Raw genomic sequence first — 19,668 nt, forward strand, 5'->3', positions numbered from 1 at the left:
CTTATCCATTTCTGATTTAGATGGTAGTTAAATGAAACTTTGGCTTAGACTTCAGAGTTGATGCTGGAATGGGTTAAGACTTTTGGGGCTGTTGGGATGGAATTAATGTATTTTACATGCGAGGACATAAATTTTGGAGGCAAAGATTGAATGTTATAAACTGAATGTTTGTGTCCCCTAAAACTCATATGTTGAAGCCCTAGCCCCTAGTTTGGCTGTATTTGGAGAAGGGGCCTCTAAGGAAGTTAAGTTTAAGGTTAAATGCGGTCATAAGGACAGAGCTCTGATCTGATGGGATTAGCACACGTATAAGGAGAGACATCGGAGGGCTCACTCTGTCCACAAGCACAGCAGGAAATTCATGTGAAGATGCAGTGAGAAGGTGGCTGTCCACAAGCCAAGAAGAGAGCCCTCACCAGAAACTGAATTTGGTGGCACCTTGATCATGGGCTTCTAGCTTCCAGAACTGCAAGAAAATAACTTTCTGTTGTTTAAATCATTTTGTTACAGCAGCCCTAGAGGCTAAGGCAAGCCCCCATGGCAGGGCCGCAGGTCTGGGACTCGATTTTTCTCATCTTGCGGCGGGCATGGGCACATGTGGGTCGTGTGCCTTCCAGCTCTCCAGGCTGTGCTCCAACCCTTTCCCTCACCTCCTTCCTCTCTGTCACTGGTGCCTTCTGGAAGATGGCTTCCCCTTGGGGAGCATTTCATGCAAAGACTCACAAGTTTAAAATAATTTAGGGTATTTCTCTGTACTTAAGAGCCAGGAGAGGATGAGAGTTGGTCCTGCCCTGATGCTGTGAGGCCACTCCTGCCTCAGACCCTGAGGCCCTCAGGAATGGTTTCTCAAGCACTGTTGTAGTTTATGGCAAGATCACTCGTGATTATTTTAGGAGCTGATTTTACTTTTCCTACCTCTTTTAACTGCTTCCAAAAGATGAATCTGGCCAAGAAGAGCAGGGGCTCATTCACTCATTTACTCATTCATTCCTGGTGCTCGAGTTTATTCCTGAAGGAAGCTGGCCAAGGATTGACAGAAAACAACTTTGATTTTTCTCATGTCTGCCCCAGCAAACCTCCTTTGTGGACTGATTCTCCTTCTGTGCCTGGAAGAAACTGGGATAATCCCAGGACTTTTCTGGTCCCTTCTAGGTAATTCAGTGTCTTCCACTAATGTGGCCCCAAGCAGGCTGGGCTTGTTGATTAGTATAGGTCCAGCAAAACAGTTAAAACTCTACATGTCTTCCACATGTGAACCTTTTCCCAACCTCACCTGGTGCTGTGGCAGGTGGGAGGCTGGGCGCCAGGCTGGCTGCTACCCCCTGGGTCCTACCCCACTGGTAGCTATGGCTTCCAACCCTCCAGTGGGAGGAGCAAGAGGGATAAGAGGTAAGGACAAGAGAGGTTCTGTATGGCTGGCATGGCAGAGAGCTGGCACGAGGCTGGCAGGGAATCCAGGGGGCTCCGGGGGCATTCTCATGGTCTCCTGAGTGACCACCCTACCCTGGGGTGTCTGCCACAATTGGCCAACTCAGGAGGTGCATCCTCTCCAGCTGGTCCCTTACACTCACTTCCTTAGCCCGAGGTGGCCATGGTACCTCTAGCCTCTTGCTAAGGTCTGCCCTCACATCTCCGGGAACCCTTCTGGGCAGGATTTAAGACATCCCAGGCCAGTGTTCAGGCAGTATGACCCCACTTGGTCCACAGGAAATGTGCACCTTTGATCCACTGGGTTAGGGTTATTTCCACATGCAGCCTAGTTGCTTACTGGGAGCTCCAGGAGTCAACTGTTGCCCTTTAGATTTCTTGAGTGTAAGAGGGATACCAGGTCTCTGTCCCCCACCAGCCTCAGGAGGCACACAGTAGGCACTTGCAGGCCTCGTGAAACCCCTCTTGGAATGAAGTGAGGAGAAAGCTGCCCATCCCTCTCATGGTGCAGGTTGGGTGGGGACAGACTGAGAGCACAGCCCCCCTCTCCCAAGGAAGCCCTCCTGTCAAACTTGAGCTTCTCTCATCTTCAACACCTCCTCTACCTAGATCACCCAGAATTTCACATGGGAACAATTGGCACTTCTTGTCTTGGGGACTCAGCGAAAATTCAGACCAGGAAAGTTCCATATTAACATCCTGTTCTAATGCAAGTAAAAAAAGAGCTGCTATGGTCTTAGGTTCTTGGTATTTAGAGTCTAGTGGGAGAATATTGGCTACTTAACGCAGTCTCTTCCATTTTCAATATGTAACTGAGGCATCCTTCTACTGATAACAGCCAAAACTTCAAGATAAAATATTTTAAGCCTTTAAAAATACATTTATGGGCTGGTAGGAAATTAAGGAACAATCAGAGACCAAAAACTAAGTGAAGCTGAGAACCCAGAGATAACTTTATTAAAGGAAAATATTAAAGATATACTTCCTGCAGAAGGAAGAGAATTCCAGGTGGAAGATTTGAGATGCAAGGGGGAATGAAAAACAAGAAGGTGGTGACTATATGGGTAAATCAAATCAAATCAAACACATTGTGTTAAATAATAATGGTGATATAAGAATTTTAAAAAGAGAAATAAGTATATAGTCATAATATGATACAAATTTGAAGAGGATGATGAGTTAAAAAGTTCTAAGATTCTTGTATTAACTTTGGAGGATGGTTATCTAATTTGTAATAAAATTTTCAGGATAATCATCAACCATAGAAATGGGGTTGAAATTTCAAACTAATGGAAAGAAAAAAGAATGAGAAAATGTAATCAATCAAAAGGAAAAGACTAGAAAGAGAAGCGAAAAAAGAAACACAAAAGAGGTGGAACAAAAGTCCAAATATATCAGTAACTACAATAAATGTAAATGGAATAAACATAACAATTAAAAGATAAAGATTATTAAAGTGGATTACTATTTGCTGTTTACAGAAAACACACCTACACTCTAAGGGTACAGAAAAGATGAAAGTAAAAGGATTGGAAAGGGTATACTGGGGAAATATAACTGAAGGAAATATGATGAATCTATATTAATGTAAAAAAATTGATTTTGGGGTAAAAAACATCACTGGAGATAGAGAAAATCACTATGTAATGATTAAACAATTCATTTCATCAAGCAGATAATATAATTTTGAATTTTTATGCTTTCCATAACATAATTTTAAAATCTATAAAGCAAATATTGACAGAACTATAAGGAAGAATATATAAATTCATCATCAGAGAGAAATATTTTAAATACTGTAACTCAGTATTTTATAGAAGAAGTAAATAAAAGCCAGTAAAGGTTATAGAACATTTGAACAATGCAAAGAAAAAAAAGATTAATTTAGTGGACATACATAAAGCAGTTTACCCCCAAACTACAGAATTCACATATTTTCAAAGCCCACATGGAACTGGTGCCAATAAAGCAAGTCTCAGTAAATTTCAAAAGATAAAATATTGAAGGATAATGAGGTGGGAAGTCAGTGCAAATAAACTAGAAATCTGTAATAACAGATAACTTGAAAACCTGTATATTTGGAAATAAATAAACACACTTGTATATAACGCATAGGTCAAAGAAGAAAACATGATGTAATTTAGAAATATTTAAAATGTGTGGGATGTAGCCAAAGCAACACTTGGAAATAAATAATCTTAAGTGTTTATGTATAAAAGAAGAAAGGCTAAATATTAATGAGCTAAGCATTCAATTTAGTTCTGGTAAAGAACAGTAAAATAAAAAGAGAGTCAAAGAAAATAATAAGAGAAGATATTGATGGAATAGAAAAGAAACATACAATAGAGTTCTTTTAAAATGATAAACTTTACAAAGATCTGGTAAAACTGATCAAAGAAAAAAGAATAAGCAGTATTAGGAATATAAAGAGGAGCTATTATGAACAAAATGCCAATAAATTTGAAGTTTGAAAACATAAATGAAAAAATTCCTAGAAAATATAACTTATTAAAACTGACTCAAGAAGAAATAGAAAACCTGAATGTCATAGGACCATTAAAGAAATTGATTCAGTTGTTTAAAATCTTCACACAGAGAAAATCTAGGCTCAGATAGCTTTAAAGCAATTTCTACCAAATAGTAAAGAAAAAAATAATTCCATTCTATTGAGTCCTGTGATGTTGAATTGGAATTGGAGGTATTGGTGTGAACTCATGGTTTTCAATATATAAAGAGAGACATGAATATGTATGTAAAATGTGTGTACACTCACACCCCCCCCCCCCCCCCACACTGTCCACTGAGAGAGCCTCGGAACAGTGACACCCCAGCAGCAGCAATCACACCTAACATTCAGACGTTGGTTTCTAAATGCCTCTTGCCATTAAAAGGAACTAGGGCTTTCGGGGCTCTTTCAAGAGCTGGAGCAAAGTACAAGGTATTTTGTACTTACCTTATGCCAGAAAGCAAGGCAGTGGTCACCAGCGATGAAGATGTGTCACAGGACACAGAAGCTGTCTTGAAGGGGCTCCCACTGGCTAAGTCTGGGACAATTTCATCACTAAAATGAATAATGATAGTAATGGGCTATACCCCAGTGAATAAAATACGATTTTATAGGGTCACATTTATATAAATGAATGAATAAATAAGTAAATAAGTTTTTCCTCACAATAGGCTAATTAATGACTATAAGAAGAGAAATGACTATAGAAAGAAGAGGTGAATTACAAGTCAAATTACAATGCCTGGTGGTGCCATATTCAAGCCCCACCAGGCTGGCTCATCCGGTCCCCACGGCCACCGCTGCCCACTCCTCTGTGCCCTTGACCATGCACTACATTTGGTAACCATTACAGTCATAATTCAGGCAAGAAATATCAATTGGTGCTAAAATTAGTGGTGAAAATGGGGTGAGACAGGATTTTTGTAGTCTTGAACAAAATATCTATTAATTTTGAAGCCAAAAAGCCCAGCATTCACTGTCCTAAGTGATGGATCTGACCCTGCCAATAGTGGAATAAGCCGGCATTGTGCACCACGCAACAGGAAGAGTGAGTGGAGCACAGCATTGCTTTGCTGATACTCCGGCTGGAGGTGCATAACTTCGGTCTAATCACGAGGAAACACCAGACAGACCCAAACTGAAAGGCAGTCTGCAAAATAACTCACCTGTAATCTCCAAAAAACCCAGCAGGCCGTGAAAGCCAAGGAGATACTGGAAGGGATGGAGAGGTGGCAGGGACTAAGGCAGCGTGGCGATGGCTGCTGCCGCAGTCCAGCACCACCTTGGCTAAAAGGATGTTATTGGGACACTGGTGAAACTCAGTGGCATCTGTGGACAAGGGGTATCTGGGTGCTTTATATTATTCTTACGGCTTTTCTGTAAGTTTGATACCATCTCAAAGCATAAGCAGGAGGAACAAGGAAAACTAAAATGGTAAAGTTGCAGGGTGTTTATATGAGCGCTGAAGTGAGTCCTTGGGGGGTCGTGGCAGAGCCCCAGCTGCTCCCACCCGGGAGGAGCTGGGGGGAAGAACAAGTGCCCAGGGAGGCAGGGGGAGAACGGGAGTTCGTGGGCACGTGGTGGGCCCTCAGCAGAGCCAGATGTGGGACAGCATCGTGTGCATTTGTGTGTTTGTGAGGCAAGTCACGTCTTTTAGGAGCACTTGTCATTTTGGGCAGCTGGGCCTTTTGCAAAGAGAAATATAAGAATAATCAACACCTTCCTCACTGCCCATCACAACCACCCTGCCCCACAGACACGGGTCTGAGCCATAGTGCGTGGTCAAGGGCACAGAGGAGTGGGCAGTGGTGGCCATGGGTACCGGATGAGCCAGCCTGGTGGGGCTTGAATATGGCACCACCAGGCAGTGATGCCACATGGGCCTTGCTGGGGGCGGCATCTGAGGCTCGGCACACCTGTAGCTTTTGAAGGCCATGCCCTCCTGCTGGGTCTCTTGTCTTCACCCCTCAGGAGGCCTTCCCTGGCCTCACTTTTAGTATCATAGCCTCTGCCCCTCTGACCTGACACCGCCCCCTCTGCTGCTCATTCTCTCCTAGTGCTTAACTCGTGTGTTGCTGGGTTCTGTACCCCTCCTTCTCTGTTGTATGTCCAGGATGGGGGTTGGCAGTGGCAGATGCCAAAGACGTGGATGACCACACGGGCGAATGAAGGCCCTTGTCCTTCAGGAGGCCCTGGGCGTTGGACACCGCAGGCCCTGAGACATACGCAGTTCAGTCTGCATCTGTTGATGGTGAATATTGCAGGACTGATAGCCACTGACCGCCGGTAGTGATGTGTGAGGACAGTGAAGGCAATGGTGATTCACAGGCAGGACAGCCCCATATGGGTGTTAGTTGTAAATTCATGGTTACGTAACTTAATAGATTTACTTACAAATTCACTATTTATAAGCAAATCAGAGACTCTGACAGCTGAGCTGGCACTCCTCGTTGATGTGAAAGTTGACAAGCGAGGCAGCATTCATACCTGTGGGTAGAGGGCAGAGGACGCAGTGAGGGCTTGGCGCCCTCTTCTGCAGTAGGGGAGGCTGGTGGGGCTGCTCATGAAGGCTCCCTGGGTGTGCACCGTGGCACTGTATCCTGCCTGAGGGCGTGGGCCAGGGCGCTCTCCGGCTACGGCCGCGTGGGGTTAGTGGCCTGCAGTGTTGACCGTTCACTCATCTGTACACCTGTGCACCGCACGCTGATTCACTGAATGTTTGGTTGTTAAACAGCACCAGCACAGTGTTTTGGGTTTTGTTTTACAAAATGTTTCTTGAACCCTTGGCTTGTCCCTGCTGTGCTTTTCTTTGATATGTTGAAATGTAACAAGAATGCCCAAATAGTTTGCTTATACCAGATGTTTCACATCATGAAGAGAATATGGATTTGCGATGTGTGCAACTATTCTTTTTTCCCCAAAGAGCTATTTTTGGTTACATCTTCCACGATAACGTGGGGTTCCAAGGCCAGGGTGTGTTTCCTCTGCAGGACAAGCCTGTGACTCTGGTGACCGCAGAGCCCCCCTGAGGCTCCCGGGTTCTGTGATCTCAGAAAGTGGTTAGAGGCGCGTTCTCTTGACCAGAGAAACGCGTGGGCACTGCCAGCTGCAGCCTCCCCAGTCTTCGCTGGCTCAGAAGAAGTGCATTTTTTTGTGGTTCATTTTGCACTATAAGGAAGTGTGAAATCTCTAAAGCTCTCTGGTGCTTTTTGAAAAATCTGGAAATTCTTGATATAGGAAATTCAACAACTTGACGCAGTATATGTCTTAGGGGTGCCCCCCGTTTTGTAAATATCGTGTCTGTGTGAAATGAGTGTGTTTATTTATATTCCTGATGCTTTTTCTTGCTTAGGGGAATTTGGGACTTTGAAGGACATTTTTAACCCCCTCTGCCCCACAAGCTGTAACTAAGGATTTTGGAAGGACACTCGCCCATCCAGCACCCACTTACTGGGACCCCTTCTCACTTGCTGCTTCTCTTTGCCCTCAGTGAGCACCTTGAATGCATTCCCTCACGCTCTGTTAAATATACACCCGCCCATGTGTCAAGAGCAGCGCGGCACAGTCATCTGCTTCTCACACTCTTCCTCACACCCTCCCTCTTCCTGGGCATTCTGTCTTAACCCCCCAACCTGGTGCCGGCTGTTTCCTGGGACACCTGAGGGCTCTCCGGGACCCTCGCAGTCCTGGTCCCCTCCCGCCCACGGCCTGAAGGGGCAGCTTTGTCCCACAGGGTGGACTCGCCTGCTTTGCAAGGCTGGGGTGCATGCTCCTTGCGGATGAACAGACCTTTAGCTAGGCGAGCATGCAGCACAGCCCGACTCAGAAGCTGAGGCCTCCCACTACACGAGCCTGGGCTCCCTCCGTGGTCACTTGCTTTGCTCTGAGTCTTTGTCACCTGCCTGAATGCTCCTGAGGCCTCCTAGGCCACTGGGGAGAGCTGTGCTTGTCCCACACTCTGGCACAGAGTGTCTGTCCCAAGTGATTCCTCTAAACCTTTCCTGTGCAGAAGCTGGGACAAATTCTGTGCATCCCGGTGCAGAACACACCTGTTCAGAAAGTAACTGGGTGGTGAGGAGTTTCCTTTGCAAATACAATTCGTAGCCATCAAGAATCACTAAATGACATTTTCTTCCAGAATGTACATATTACAATTCATCTTCAAAAGGCAAAACGGTTTGTCATCCAGTTCTTGAGAAGTGAAGGAAGGCAGAGTTTGAATGTTTGAAAGCCTTGAGGCTGTGATCCCCTCCTTTGACGTAAAACTTGCAAACACATTTGTAGAAATGGTTGGGGTGTGAGAGCAGGGGTCAGAGGTGCCCTCTTGGGGATGTCTTGGCTCTGAGAGCACTGCCCCGTCCTCCCGGGCCCTCGCTGGTGCCCTGACCTCCCAGGCCGTCGCTGGAAGCTCTGCTCATTTACTCCCCTTGTTATGGTTGTGCTGCATTTCCTGGATCCACAGTCAGGTCAGGCAATTCTGTGGAGAGCAGGCATCAGGGAAGGGTTGGATGGACGTCCCAGGCTTCTCAGAGCATCCCATCCAACTCCTGGATGGGAGAGGTGTCTTAAGGGTCCCTCAGGAGGGAGCTTGAGCTGGGAGCAGGGGTGAGTGAAGTCAGGTTCAAGGGAAATTGTCACCAAGGTCATTCGCCACCCCCAGGACCCTCAGAGTCTCACAGTAGGTGCAGCCCCAGGCAGGTGGTGATCCGCAGTGGACAGCCCCCAGGAAGGTGCAGGTGACAGGGGTGGGGTGGACAGCCCATGGGGAAGTTGTGGGTGATGGGACAGTCTGCAGGAAGGCACAGGTGATGGGATTGGGGACAGGTCTAGGGAAGGCACAGGTGACAGTGTGGGGTGCAGGGGGCAGCCCATGGGAAGGTGCAGGTGTCAGTGGGCGGAGGGGGGCACGTTCCCATCATGCTTGTCCGACCTCCCTGGGTTGCTGGAGGAGGAAGTAATCCAGAGGGGGCCTGCCTTGGAGGTACCCAGAGCACAGAGGCCGGGCCTGGTGTGGAGCTCTCGGCCGACCTCGGGCCAGGCTTTACAGGGCATGTCAGTTAGGGCTCTGCAGAAAAACAGAATTGACCGGAGACAGATATGGGGAGGCTTATTATGAGCAGGTGGCTCAGACAGCTGCAAGCTGGAGACCCAGGAGAGCCGAGGTGTAGTTCAGTCCAAGCCCAGAGGCCTGAGGGCCAGGGGCACTGGGGTAAATTCCCTCCTGTGGCCGGAGAAGGGGAGATGAGCTGATCCGGCTGAAGCCGTGAGTCAGGAAAAAGGGGTGACTCATCCTGTCTAGTTCTCTCCAGCCGCCCACAGGCTGCCCAGCCACACTGGGGGAGACCACTGGCTTCACCAAGCCCATGGATTCAAATGGGACCCCCATCTGGAAACACCTCCCAACATAGCAGGCACGATGTTTAATCAGAGCACCCAGTGCTGCAGGTGGTTGACGTGTGACGTCGGTCAGCACACTAGGCCTGTGTTCTCGTTAGCTCGAGGGCCGGCTGTGACTGCCAACAGCAGCTGCCCGTCTGAGTCAGGGTTTCAGTCCAGCCCTCCTCTAGGCTTTCTGAGGGAGTCTCTGGGGCTCTGAAGTGATGAGCTTGCAGGTGGCGGGAATCCTGCGTCCCATTCCCTGGGCAGGTGCAGCAGGGGCTGGCAGGCTGCCTCATGCATGGGGAAGCCCCCGTGTGTCCCATACTAGGACTGAGCATCTGGGCCCACCTGTCCTAGACCCACCTGTCCTGGGCCCACCTGTCCTGGGCTGACCTGTCCTGGACTCACAAGGTGGCTCTGACTGTCCTTCCAGGACTGTGGAACTGACTCCCGTGGTCACTGTTGAAGCCCTCTGTGGTGAAATGCTCCCAGGAGCTGCAGACTGCCAGGCAGCTTTACTTAGGACAATTCCCTAGAGGGAGTCCTAAACCGAGTCAGCCTGGGGGCTGCCTGCTCCTCTCTCCCTTAGGCCCGTCTGTGGAGTTCTGTCCCTTCGAACAAGGATGCTTAGGGTCGATGTGCCTGGTAACGGCTGAGTGAAAACGATGGAGGAGAAAGGGATCCCGGGCCTTCCTCTCGAATCTGGCTGCTTGCACCAGTCAGGCCCTGCCAAGGGCTCTGCAGAGAGGCTGGCAGTCCTGCCAATAGGGACCTTCATGAAGCACCCACATTCCTTACCACCTTCTCCCCTCACAGGAAGGAAGCGGCAGGGTTTCTGCTGGTTGAGCTCCTCCTCTAGGCTTCCTGGATAGGAAGCAGTGGTGCTGCTCAGCACACAGCCCCTCAGCGCCTTCCCTCCTCCTCCAGGGCTGGGGTGGGCTGGGGGGGCCACCCCTGCGGATCCATCCCTTGGCTTCTGGGCCCAGCTCCCCTGACTGCACAGAGGGGACTGTGGAGCTGTGGGGTGGGGCCTCACGGAGGCGTGTCCTCCTTCCCCGCCAAGGTGCTGGAATCCTGACTGTCACCTGCCCCAAATCCAGCCTGGGCCCTGTCTGCCCTGGGATGGGTCATAGGAGGCCTGAGAACCGGGTCCAGGCTGCCGTTTGGGTGAAGGACAAAGGGACGTCTCTTCTGCCCGCTTTGCCTGTTCTGCTTCTTCTGTTTCTTCATCTCTCCTTCTTTTCAGCTCCCCCTGGGCCCAACTCCCTGTCCAGCACTGAAGACCTGAAATGGACCCTACTCAGCCCTGCACAGAGCAGGAAACTTCAGCCACAGTCGCTGCACAGGGCTGGGGTGGAGTGATCTCCAATGGCAGGGCTGCGTGATCTCCAATGGCAGGGCTGCGTGATCTCCAATGGCAGGGCTGCGTGATCTCCAATGGCAGGGCTGCGTGATCTCCAATGGCAGGGCTGACCTCCCGCCCTCCGTCTGCACCACCTCCCCGGCCCCTACCAGGGAATTGGCTTCAGGGGACTGGGAGCAATGTGGCTTCATCTCTGGGCATCATGGCATCACCCAGACGCAGAGCTGGACCCGCCTTCTGGCTCCTCCTTCACCAGGGACAGTGGGTCAGACCAAGTCACAGGCCCAGGTGCCCGTGGTGGGGGCCAGATGGGGTGGCTTTGGGTTCCCGGTGACACCTTGCTCTGCGTCTCCTCTGTGTGAAGAAACAGAGGGCCCTTAGCAGGACCCCATGGGAAGCCTGAGCCTCCAAGGGAGCCACTCTGCTCCAGCCCTTGCTGTGGGCACAGGGTCACCCGAGGCCTCCGTGATGACTTCACATTCTCGCTGTTCCAAATGAGCCCCTTCTTGGTTGCAGTGAACTCTGCAGCCGTGGGCGGAGGGCTGGGAATGGCCCTGAGAATCTCTAAGGTGGCTGAGGTGCTGCGCCGTTGGCAGAGTGCTGGCAGGACACAGAGGTTGCCCAGGCTACAGATCCAGGTTCAGGCCCAGCCGTGTGGCCTGTCCACCTCTCAGAGGGCGGCCCTGCCCCGCGGCCCTGGCCCTGCCCTGCGCCCGGCTGGGTCTCATCTGACACGCGGCCTTCCAGCCTCTCATTGCCCAAGGGGTGGGCCCTGGGAGTGGTCCTGGCAGGGCCCCTCTCTGCAGACCCTGCAGGACCAGCAGGTCGGGCGGTGGCTGGGAGGCAGGGGACAGGTTGGCCTCTGCGGTCTTGGGTGCACAGAGCTCCTCCCGCCCTGGGCCTGTGGGCCCCCTCCTGCTGGCCCAGCTGTGCCTTGTGAGGGCCACGGTGATAGCCCACTCTTCTCACCAACGCCCAGGAAGGACACCGCGCTCCCAGCTCCCGTCCTCCCCATCCCCTCACCACGGGCAACTGCGGTGGCTGGGGGGAGGGGCGTCTCTCCCCACATCACAGAGGAGGAAACTGGGGCTGGAGAGGTGGGGGATGGGGGCTCCCTCCCGGGGCAGACCCTCAGGTGGGACCCCCACAGGCTCAGGGAGGGCGGAGGGACCTGGAGAGGCCGTGGCCGGGTCCGCCCGCCCCGTGTGCACCCGGAGCGCCCGCGCGGACCCCGAGCCCCATTCCCCGCCACGCGCCTGGCGCTCCCCGCGCTCCTGGGGCTCCTGGCGCCCTGCCCGGGCGGGCGGGGGCGGGGGCGGGGGCGGGAGCGCTGCTCGCACGCGAGGCCTGGCGGGCCCCATCGCGTGACGGCGCCGGCGGCTGCGGGGGAAGTGGGGGGAAGTGGGCGGGCGCCCGCGGGGGGCACGCGATGCCGGGAGGGGCGCGCCCCCGCCCTCGCACCTACGCGCTTCTGGGGGAAAAGGCCGGGGCTGCCGGGTCCGCGGGGCGCATTGCGGGTGGGACGGGATCGGCTCCGCTGCGGGAGCGACCCCTGCAATGGGGTTTGGCTGCACCGACCGCCTGGGTGGTCGGTCTGTGCGCGGGTGACCGAGGCGTGCGCCCACACCCACGCCGCCCCAGCCCGCGGACCTCGGCGGGGAGCGCCCGGGGCCAGCACGGGGGTCTCACGGGGCGAACGCAGCAGCGCCTGTGTGGGGCCGCTCCTGCCCGGGTCTCTCCTCGGCTTGGGATCAGCTGCTGGGACACCTGGGGCGCCTCTTGCACTGGCTTCTCCTGGGCCTGCACCTGGGAGAACGATCTTGATTTTCACTGTTAAAAGCCTTCAGCTTTCTGAACATGCGTGTTGTGTGAACTGTGGAGTGTCTGGCTGAGCCTGGAGGGCAGGAGGCTAGGATGCTGGGGTTTCCAGGTGGGAAGAGGCCGCCCTTGCCCAAGGGATTCCCCCACCTCGGTGGTCTGTTCATGCTTCCTCGGAATAGTCCTGCTTTTTGGCAGAAGAAATGGGGCGGTTTTTGTTACATTTAGTGCAGTGAACAAACATCCAGTTTTTACCAGCTATGGGAGTTCCGGGAGAAGTGAGGGCTTAGAGACCAGGGAGGGAGGGGGACAGAGAGGCCGAGTCCCAAGGCCACCCGGTGCCACCGTCTCCGGGCTTCTGGCTGCCTCACCTCTTCACTCAGGCCCTCGCCCCCCACGGACACCTTAGCTCGTCAGCATCCCTGCAGCTGGCACCTCAGATTCTGAATCAATGGCTCCCAGCATGGCCTTTCTGGTGGAGGGTGGGGTGCTAGCCCAGTCCAGCAGCCGGTTCCGGGGTCCTGGCCTGATGGGGAGCAGGTTAACCCAGCGTCCGGACCCCACCTGTGCTCACCACGGCCTGGGGACACCACAGACGCTGGTCCTGTGGGTCTGGGGGCTGCTGGCCCAGGGACTGCGGGGTGAGGAGAGCTCAGAGGAAAGTGTGAACCACTTTGACTAGCAGGTGGATGCCTTCATGGAAGTCCAGGAGGATTCCTGGGAGCAGGAGCCAGTGGCCCACGATGAGGTTCAGCCCACACACATTTCAGAGCACTCTCAGGTGACAGACACAGTGCCACTGGGGCTGGAGATTGGAAGTCCAGCCCACCCTGAGTGAGACATTAAGCTTTTATTCAAGTGGTTATTCTAGTTCTTGAAATATCCAGCAGCCTCACATCATTTTGGGACTGTGATGGGCTACAAATAGACACATGCAGTTTTCAATGAGGCTGTGCCCCTCAAACTTGATTTTCTGTCTGGGTCAGGCTGTTGCTGAGCAGTGGGATGGAGGCAGCCAGGAGTCTAAGCTCGGCCCAGCGGAGAGTGGGCGGGGGGCTGCTTTGGAAAAGGCTGTGTCTCCCTAACCCGTGGAAGTGGGCGGATCTGGTGAAGAATGGCCGCCTGGGCTGTGCCAGGCCGGGAACCCCGGCACAGCCTGCCCACCGTGAAGGATGGTGTGCTGGCCTTTAGGTGCCATGCATGATGACAGTTTTTATGCCATCTGAAGGTCAGAACTGGTGGCAAGGTCGCATCTGCTGAGCGGACACCACCTGTGGCTTCAGCTGAGGATCCAGGAGACGTGGGAGCAGCAGATGTGCCCCTGGCTTTGCTGGGGTGTGCTTTGTCCACGCACTGGGGTCAGCTGCTTGCTGGGACACCCTTGCCCCTCGGTCCTCTCAGAAGCTGGGGAGGGACATCCCTCCCATGTCTCCAGTGCCCATGAGGACACTGAGTGGGCAGTGAGCACCTGTGCTGGGTCCAGAACTCAGCCCTCGGCCAGCTGGAAGGTTAACGTGTCATCTGTCCCCTTCTGCACCCGAGAATGGAGAATGCACTGTCCTCAGGAGTGGGGTTGTCCTTGGGGATTATGTGCAGTCACTGGGAAGGGGGTGGCACTGGCGGCTGTCCTGGACCTGCCTTTTCCTGCCCTGCGGTGTTCTGTGCAGCCCCTGGGGGTGTGGGGCCTGGCCTGCTCCTCACTAGGGAGGGGGCTGCGGGGGTTCCAGGAAGGAGAGGTGATGCAGGTGCAGCCCCTGGGGGCGTGGGGCCTGGCATGCTCCTACACCATGGAGGGGGCTGCGGGCGTTCCAGGAGGGAGAGGTGATGTGGGTGTGCAGGGCACAGAAGACCCAGCTGGAAGCAGGGGGCCTCAGCCCAGCCCTCAAAGGGCTACAGCCCAACAGTGCCGTGGGTCTCAGGAGAGGGGCCACAGGGACCCCCTGGGTGGCTTCAGGGGGATCTGGCAGGAAGCTGGACTTTGTCCCAGGACTGGATGGGGGCCCTGGGGGGTTGGGCAGGAGGGGACAGAGAGCAATTTCTGCGGAGCAGAGCGGGTGTGGGGGCGTCCTCAGGCTAGGCTCTGCCTCCACATCCGGGTGTCCCCTGCCCCTCCTGGCTGATCTGAGGCCTGTGTCTTGGCTCCTCCTGCCCCATCTTGGACCCTCAGGGCTGTACTGTGGAATGCTGCGTGGCCTGTAGAGGGGTCAGTGGAGCCCAGGCCAGATGTCAGGTGAGAACAGTGGGGTGAACGTGGGGAAACACAAGAAAGATGTGAATGAATGAGAACCGTGGGGTGAACGTGGGGAAACACAAGAAAGATGTGAATGAAGAAGAGTGGCCAGGCCAGGGGTTGGGGGTGCCTAATGTATCTGTTCTTCTCTGACAGTCGTGCAGGAGCAGAGCTCACGGCAGCCAGCGGCTGGCGCCCCCTCGCCCGGAGACAGCCGTCCTCTTGCAGGGTCTGCTGTGCTGGAGGGAAGGCTGCTGTTGGAGGTGAGTGCCAGCCACTCTTGGGACCTCGAACACTTGATACTTGGTTCTCTGTGTCACACATGTTCAGGCTCAGTCACACTCTGTGTCACGCATGTTCAGGCTCAGTCACACTGTGTCACACATGTTCAGGCCCTCACCCAGGAGGCCCTTAGGTTGTGATGTTTATAACTATCAGGAAGCGTAGGCTCCAAAATGTGTTGAAGAAGGGTGTCCCTGGGTCGGGGTCAGCCTCCGGTGTGAGCCTTGTGGGCTGGGACAGAGAAGGCAGCCTGAGAGCTCTCGGCCCTGTGTGCTGCATCAGAAGATCATCCTCATTCTGCACGGTCTGCTTTTGCTTGTCAATGAGAGAACCTTGTACAAAATTAAGTCTTTTTTCCCCCAAAATGAAGGATTTGGCAAAGTCTGCATTGGGCTTCCCTGGTGTGGTTTCAATCTCGGGGTGGCCTGTGTGACACTCTGGAAGCTGTGGGCCTGGGCAGGAAGCTCTGTGGCGAGGGGGCTTTTCACCCCATCTCCCCCATCCTGACGACTCTGAAGTGCTGAGTTTCCCCGTGCTGTAACGTGGGGCCTGTTACCCCTCTGGGAGGGCAGACTGTGGACCATTTTCCTAAACAAGATAAGATGGTGGCATGGAGCCTCCACGGTGAATCCATTCACCATTTTGAAGATGAAGGGGGTTGCTGCCTCCACCAGTGGCCGGAGAGACATGGGCTCTGGGTGGTCCCAGGATGGGGCTGGGTGGGCTTGCAGGGAGGAGGCAGGGACAACATGGCATTTCCCGGGTAACAGGGTGGGCTCCAGCTGGAACCCAGGACCCCTGGGTGGGGCAAGAGGGCACCAGCCAACCCGCTCCAGATGAGAGGGTACTGGGGCCCGGGTGGCGGGCTGCCCCACAGCCAGCAGCCACTAGTCTCCCGTGGAGCTGTGCACCCCCGGTGCCTGGGAGAGGCTGCTCGACCCCCTGCCGCAGGTCCTCCTGTGTGTCTCCAGGTCAGTTCACAAACCCCAGCTCGCTCTACCCCGTCCCCGATAGTGAATGGGTCCCAGCTCCTGGGGCCTGGGAAGCCTGGAGCCTGGGGGCGGGAGGCCTGGGCCTGGTTCCCTGCTGCTGGACTTCCCGCCCTGCTCCCAGCAGCGTGGGATATTTTGGAGCTACCTTCAGGGGGACTCTCCAAGAAGGCTTTGGAAGAGACATGGAGGCTGGGGGTCAGGGTCCTCCTGTCTGCTCCTGGCACTGTGGCCCTCCTGCTGCCCGGCCTGACTCCCCTGCCTGGCCAGAGTGCTGCTCACACCCACTCTGTTTTGGGGGAGGTTGAGCAGTTCCCGAAGTCTCAGTCCACTGCATCTGGTTCATGTCCTCTGGCCCACGGAAGTTTCTGGAAGTTTGCTTAGATTGCATCTGGTAGGTTATATGGTGAGGGTTCCTCACTGATTACCAGGGCAGTGAAAGGGGCTATATGCTCTTTTTGAAGCTTAAAAATATTCAGACAGGGCAAAATAAGCAAAGCAAGCAACAACAACACAAATCCTAGCTTTTATTTCTGATCTTCAATCTCTTCACAATAAACTGAAAACAAGGGGAGGTTTATGGCAGGGCACCCTAAATCCATAAACAGCCTTGAGCCGGCACAGGCTTCAGAGTGCCTGTGGCCATGGTCTGTTGATTTAAGATGAGGAAGTTAAGGATTGGAGCCGCCAGGTGCCCTTTGGGGCTGAGCTGGACCCAGCGTTTCTATTTATTTAAGATGCTCCACACGTTCAGAGAGACTTTAGTAATGATCTAGAAAGGACCCCTGAGAGTGTCGTCTGGACCCGGCGTTTCTTTGTCCTGAGTTCACTGGCTTGTCCTCCAAGCCCCCGGCCTTCCCCAGGGAAGCCAAGAGAGACGGGCCACAACCCGCGGCTTCCCCTGCTGCACATCTTGGTGCAGGTGCTAAGAGTGGGAGGATGGAGGAATGGGGAGAGGTGGGAGACTGGAGAGGGAAATGAGGAGGGATCCAAAGAGATGGGAGCACACCGAGCAGGCCCTGAGCTCCCTGCACAATACGAGTCAGAGCTTCTAGGTTTTCATTCTGTTTTTTAGGTGGGCTACAGGGCTGTTGGGTTTAGTATGACTCACTGGAGCCACGGATGTGGCCTGTCTCGGGCTAGGATGCTGTCTGTCACTGACTGCTTAAGTTCAGCTAGAATTCAAGTGTATGGTTACTGCAGGGTACATTTTCTAACACTTATTTAAAAAGTTACATACACTAAAGTTCATTCTTTTCGGCATTCAGTGGGATGTGACTGCCACCGTCATGAAGATTCGGAGCCATCCCATCCTCAGACATTTCTCCTCTGCTGCTATTTGCAGTCACAGCCCCCTGCCCCCAGCCATGGCTGATGTGTGCTCCATCCCTGCAGCCTCTCCCTTGCGTTTCTCTGGATGTCACACGCATGGCCTTTGGAGGCCAGCTTCAGTCAGCACAGTGCTGTTGAGATTCGCCCACGGTTCTGCGGGTCACCAGCTGGTTTCTTGTTATTGCTGCAGGTTAGGGTTAGGGCTCATCTAGGGTGCTGCAGGCCGCTGGTTTGTTTCTTGTTATTGATGAGGTATGGACCGACCTCATGTGTCATTCAACCGTTGCGGGATATTTGGTTGTTTTTAGGTTTTGGTGTTTATGAATAGAGCTGCCATCAATAGACATTCACATACAGGTGTTTCTATGAGCGTAGGTCTTCGTTTCATGAATAGTAAGCGTGTTTTTAACTCTTATCCCCCAGCAGTGAATGAGTGTTTCAGTTGCTCAGCATCTTTGGGTTTGCACTTGGTATTACTTTTTTCAAAGCCATTTTAATACTGGAATCTTGTTAGGGTTTTAGTTTGGATTTCCCTGTGACTAACAATGCTGCGTATCTTTTCATGTGCTTATTTGCATCCATGTGTCGTCTTTGGTGAATGGTCTTTTAGACCTTTTGTGCATTAAGAAAACCAGATCATTTGCTTGTTTACTATTCAGTTTAGAGATCTCTTTATATATTCTGGAAACATGTCCTTTGTCATATGTATGATTTATAAATATCTTCTCCTAGTCTGTGGCTTGTCTTTTTATTCTCTTGACAGGATATTACAGATAGTGAAAGTATTCCATTTTGATTAAGTTTAATTTATCAATTTCTCTTTTTGTAGATTGATTTTGTTGCCACATCTCATTACCTAACCTAAGGTTACAAAGATTTTTCTTTTATGCTTTCTTCTAAAGTTGTATAGTTTCATATGTTACATTCTGGTCTATGATCCACTTTTTGTTAACTTTGGTATAAGATGTGTGAGGTAGGGGTCAAGATTTATTGTTTCTGCATGTGACTATCCAGATGTTTCAGCACCATGTATTAGAAAGACTATCCTTTCTATACTGAATGGCCTTTATACCTTTGTGAAAAATCAATCAGCTGTATTTTTGTGGATCTGTTTCTGGACTCTGTATTCTGTTCTATATATCTGTATTTTTAACCTTTCAACAATACCACATTATCTTACCTACTGTAGCTTTAAAATAAGTTTTGATATCAAATAGTGTGAATCTTTCAATTTTGTTCTTCTTCAGAATTGTTCTGGCTATTCTAGTTCCTTTTTTTTTCCATATAAATTTTAGAATTAGCTTATTGACTGATATCTACAAAAATCCCTGCTGGGATTTTGATTGAGATTGTGACGTATCAGTAAATCAATTTGGGGAGCATTGGCATTTGAACAATACTGACTCTCCCAATCCATGAACATGGTATGTGTCTCTATTTAGGTTTTCTTTAATTATGTTCATCAGTGTTTTGTGGTTTTTCAGCATGCATATCCTGCATATTTATGTTAGATTCATGTTTAAGTTTTATATTTTTGTTCTTATTGTAAATGAGACTTTTTTAATTTCAATTTTTAGTTCATTCCTAGTATATAGAAGTAAAATTTATTTTTCTAGGTCGACTTTGTATCCTATGACCTTGCTAAACTCATTAATAGTCATTGGAGCTTTTTAAAATAGATTCCATGAGATTTTTTAAAATATAGATTTCATTAGTCAGGAGTCTCCAGAGATACAAAACCAATAGGTTATATATGAGAAGCCTTATTAGAGGAACTGGCTTACATGATCACAGAGACAGACAAGTTTCACAATAGGCTGTCTGCAAGCTGGAGAACCAGAGAAGCTGATAGTGTGGTTCAGTCCAAGTCTGGAAGCCCCAGAACTAGAGAAGCTGATGATGCAGCCCCTAGTTCAAGGCCAAAGGCCTGAGAGCCCCCAGGAGGCCACTGGTGCAAGTCCTGGAGTCTAAGAGCTGAAGAACCTGGATTCTGATGTCCAAGGGCAAGAGGAGAAAAAGGTGTTCATTCCCTGGAAGGGAGAGAAAGAAAGAACAGAAAGCAAATTCTCCTCTCCTTGTGCCTGTTTTTCCCAGCTGGGCCTCCAGCCAGTGGAACTGACACACATTAAGGCTGGTTCTTCCTCTCTCAGTTCACCAAATCACATGCCAATCTCCTCTGGAAACACTCTCAGAAACAATTCTCCACCAGCCGTCTAGCCATCTCTCAATCCAATCCAACTGACACTTGAACCATCACATAGATTATAATTGTTGTCTGAGAATAGAGATGGTTTTATATTTACTTTTTCAATCTACGTGCCTCATTTTTCTTCCTTATTGT

At 51.6% G+C, this 19,668-nt stretch overlaps 1 protein-coding gene across 2 annotated transcripts in view; it reads left to right on the top strand.

The window, feature by feature from the left end:
* Nucleotides 1–19,668, top strand: part of AHRR (aryl hydrocarbon receptor repressor) — a 107,820-nt gene that overhangs the window by 35,642 nt on the left and 52,510 nt on the right. The window contains exons 1-2 of one of the 2 annotated variants that reach the window (XM_058430023.1): nt 12,561–12,606; nt 14,881–14,987. In XM_058430023.1, the coding sequence (XP_058286006.1) occupies nt 12,591–12,606; nt 14,881–14,987 (123 nt within the window). In that variant the 5' untranslated portion in view covers nt 12,561–12,590. Of the gene's footprint in view, nt 1–12,560; nt 12,607–14,880; nt 14,988–19,668 lie in introns of those variants that run through there. The other variant, XM_058430022.1, reaches the window with a different exon arrangement.

Source organism: Hylobates moloch, unplaced genomic scaffold, assembly GCF_009828535.3.
Source record: "Hylobates moloch isolate HMO894 unplaced genomic scaffold, HMol_V3 SCAFFOLD_17, whole genome shotgun sequence".
NCBI lineage: Eukaryota > Metazoa > Chordata > Mammalia > Primates > Hylobatidae > Hylobates > Hylobates moloch.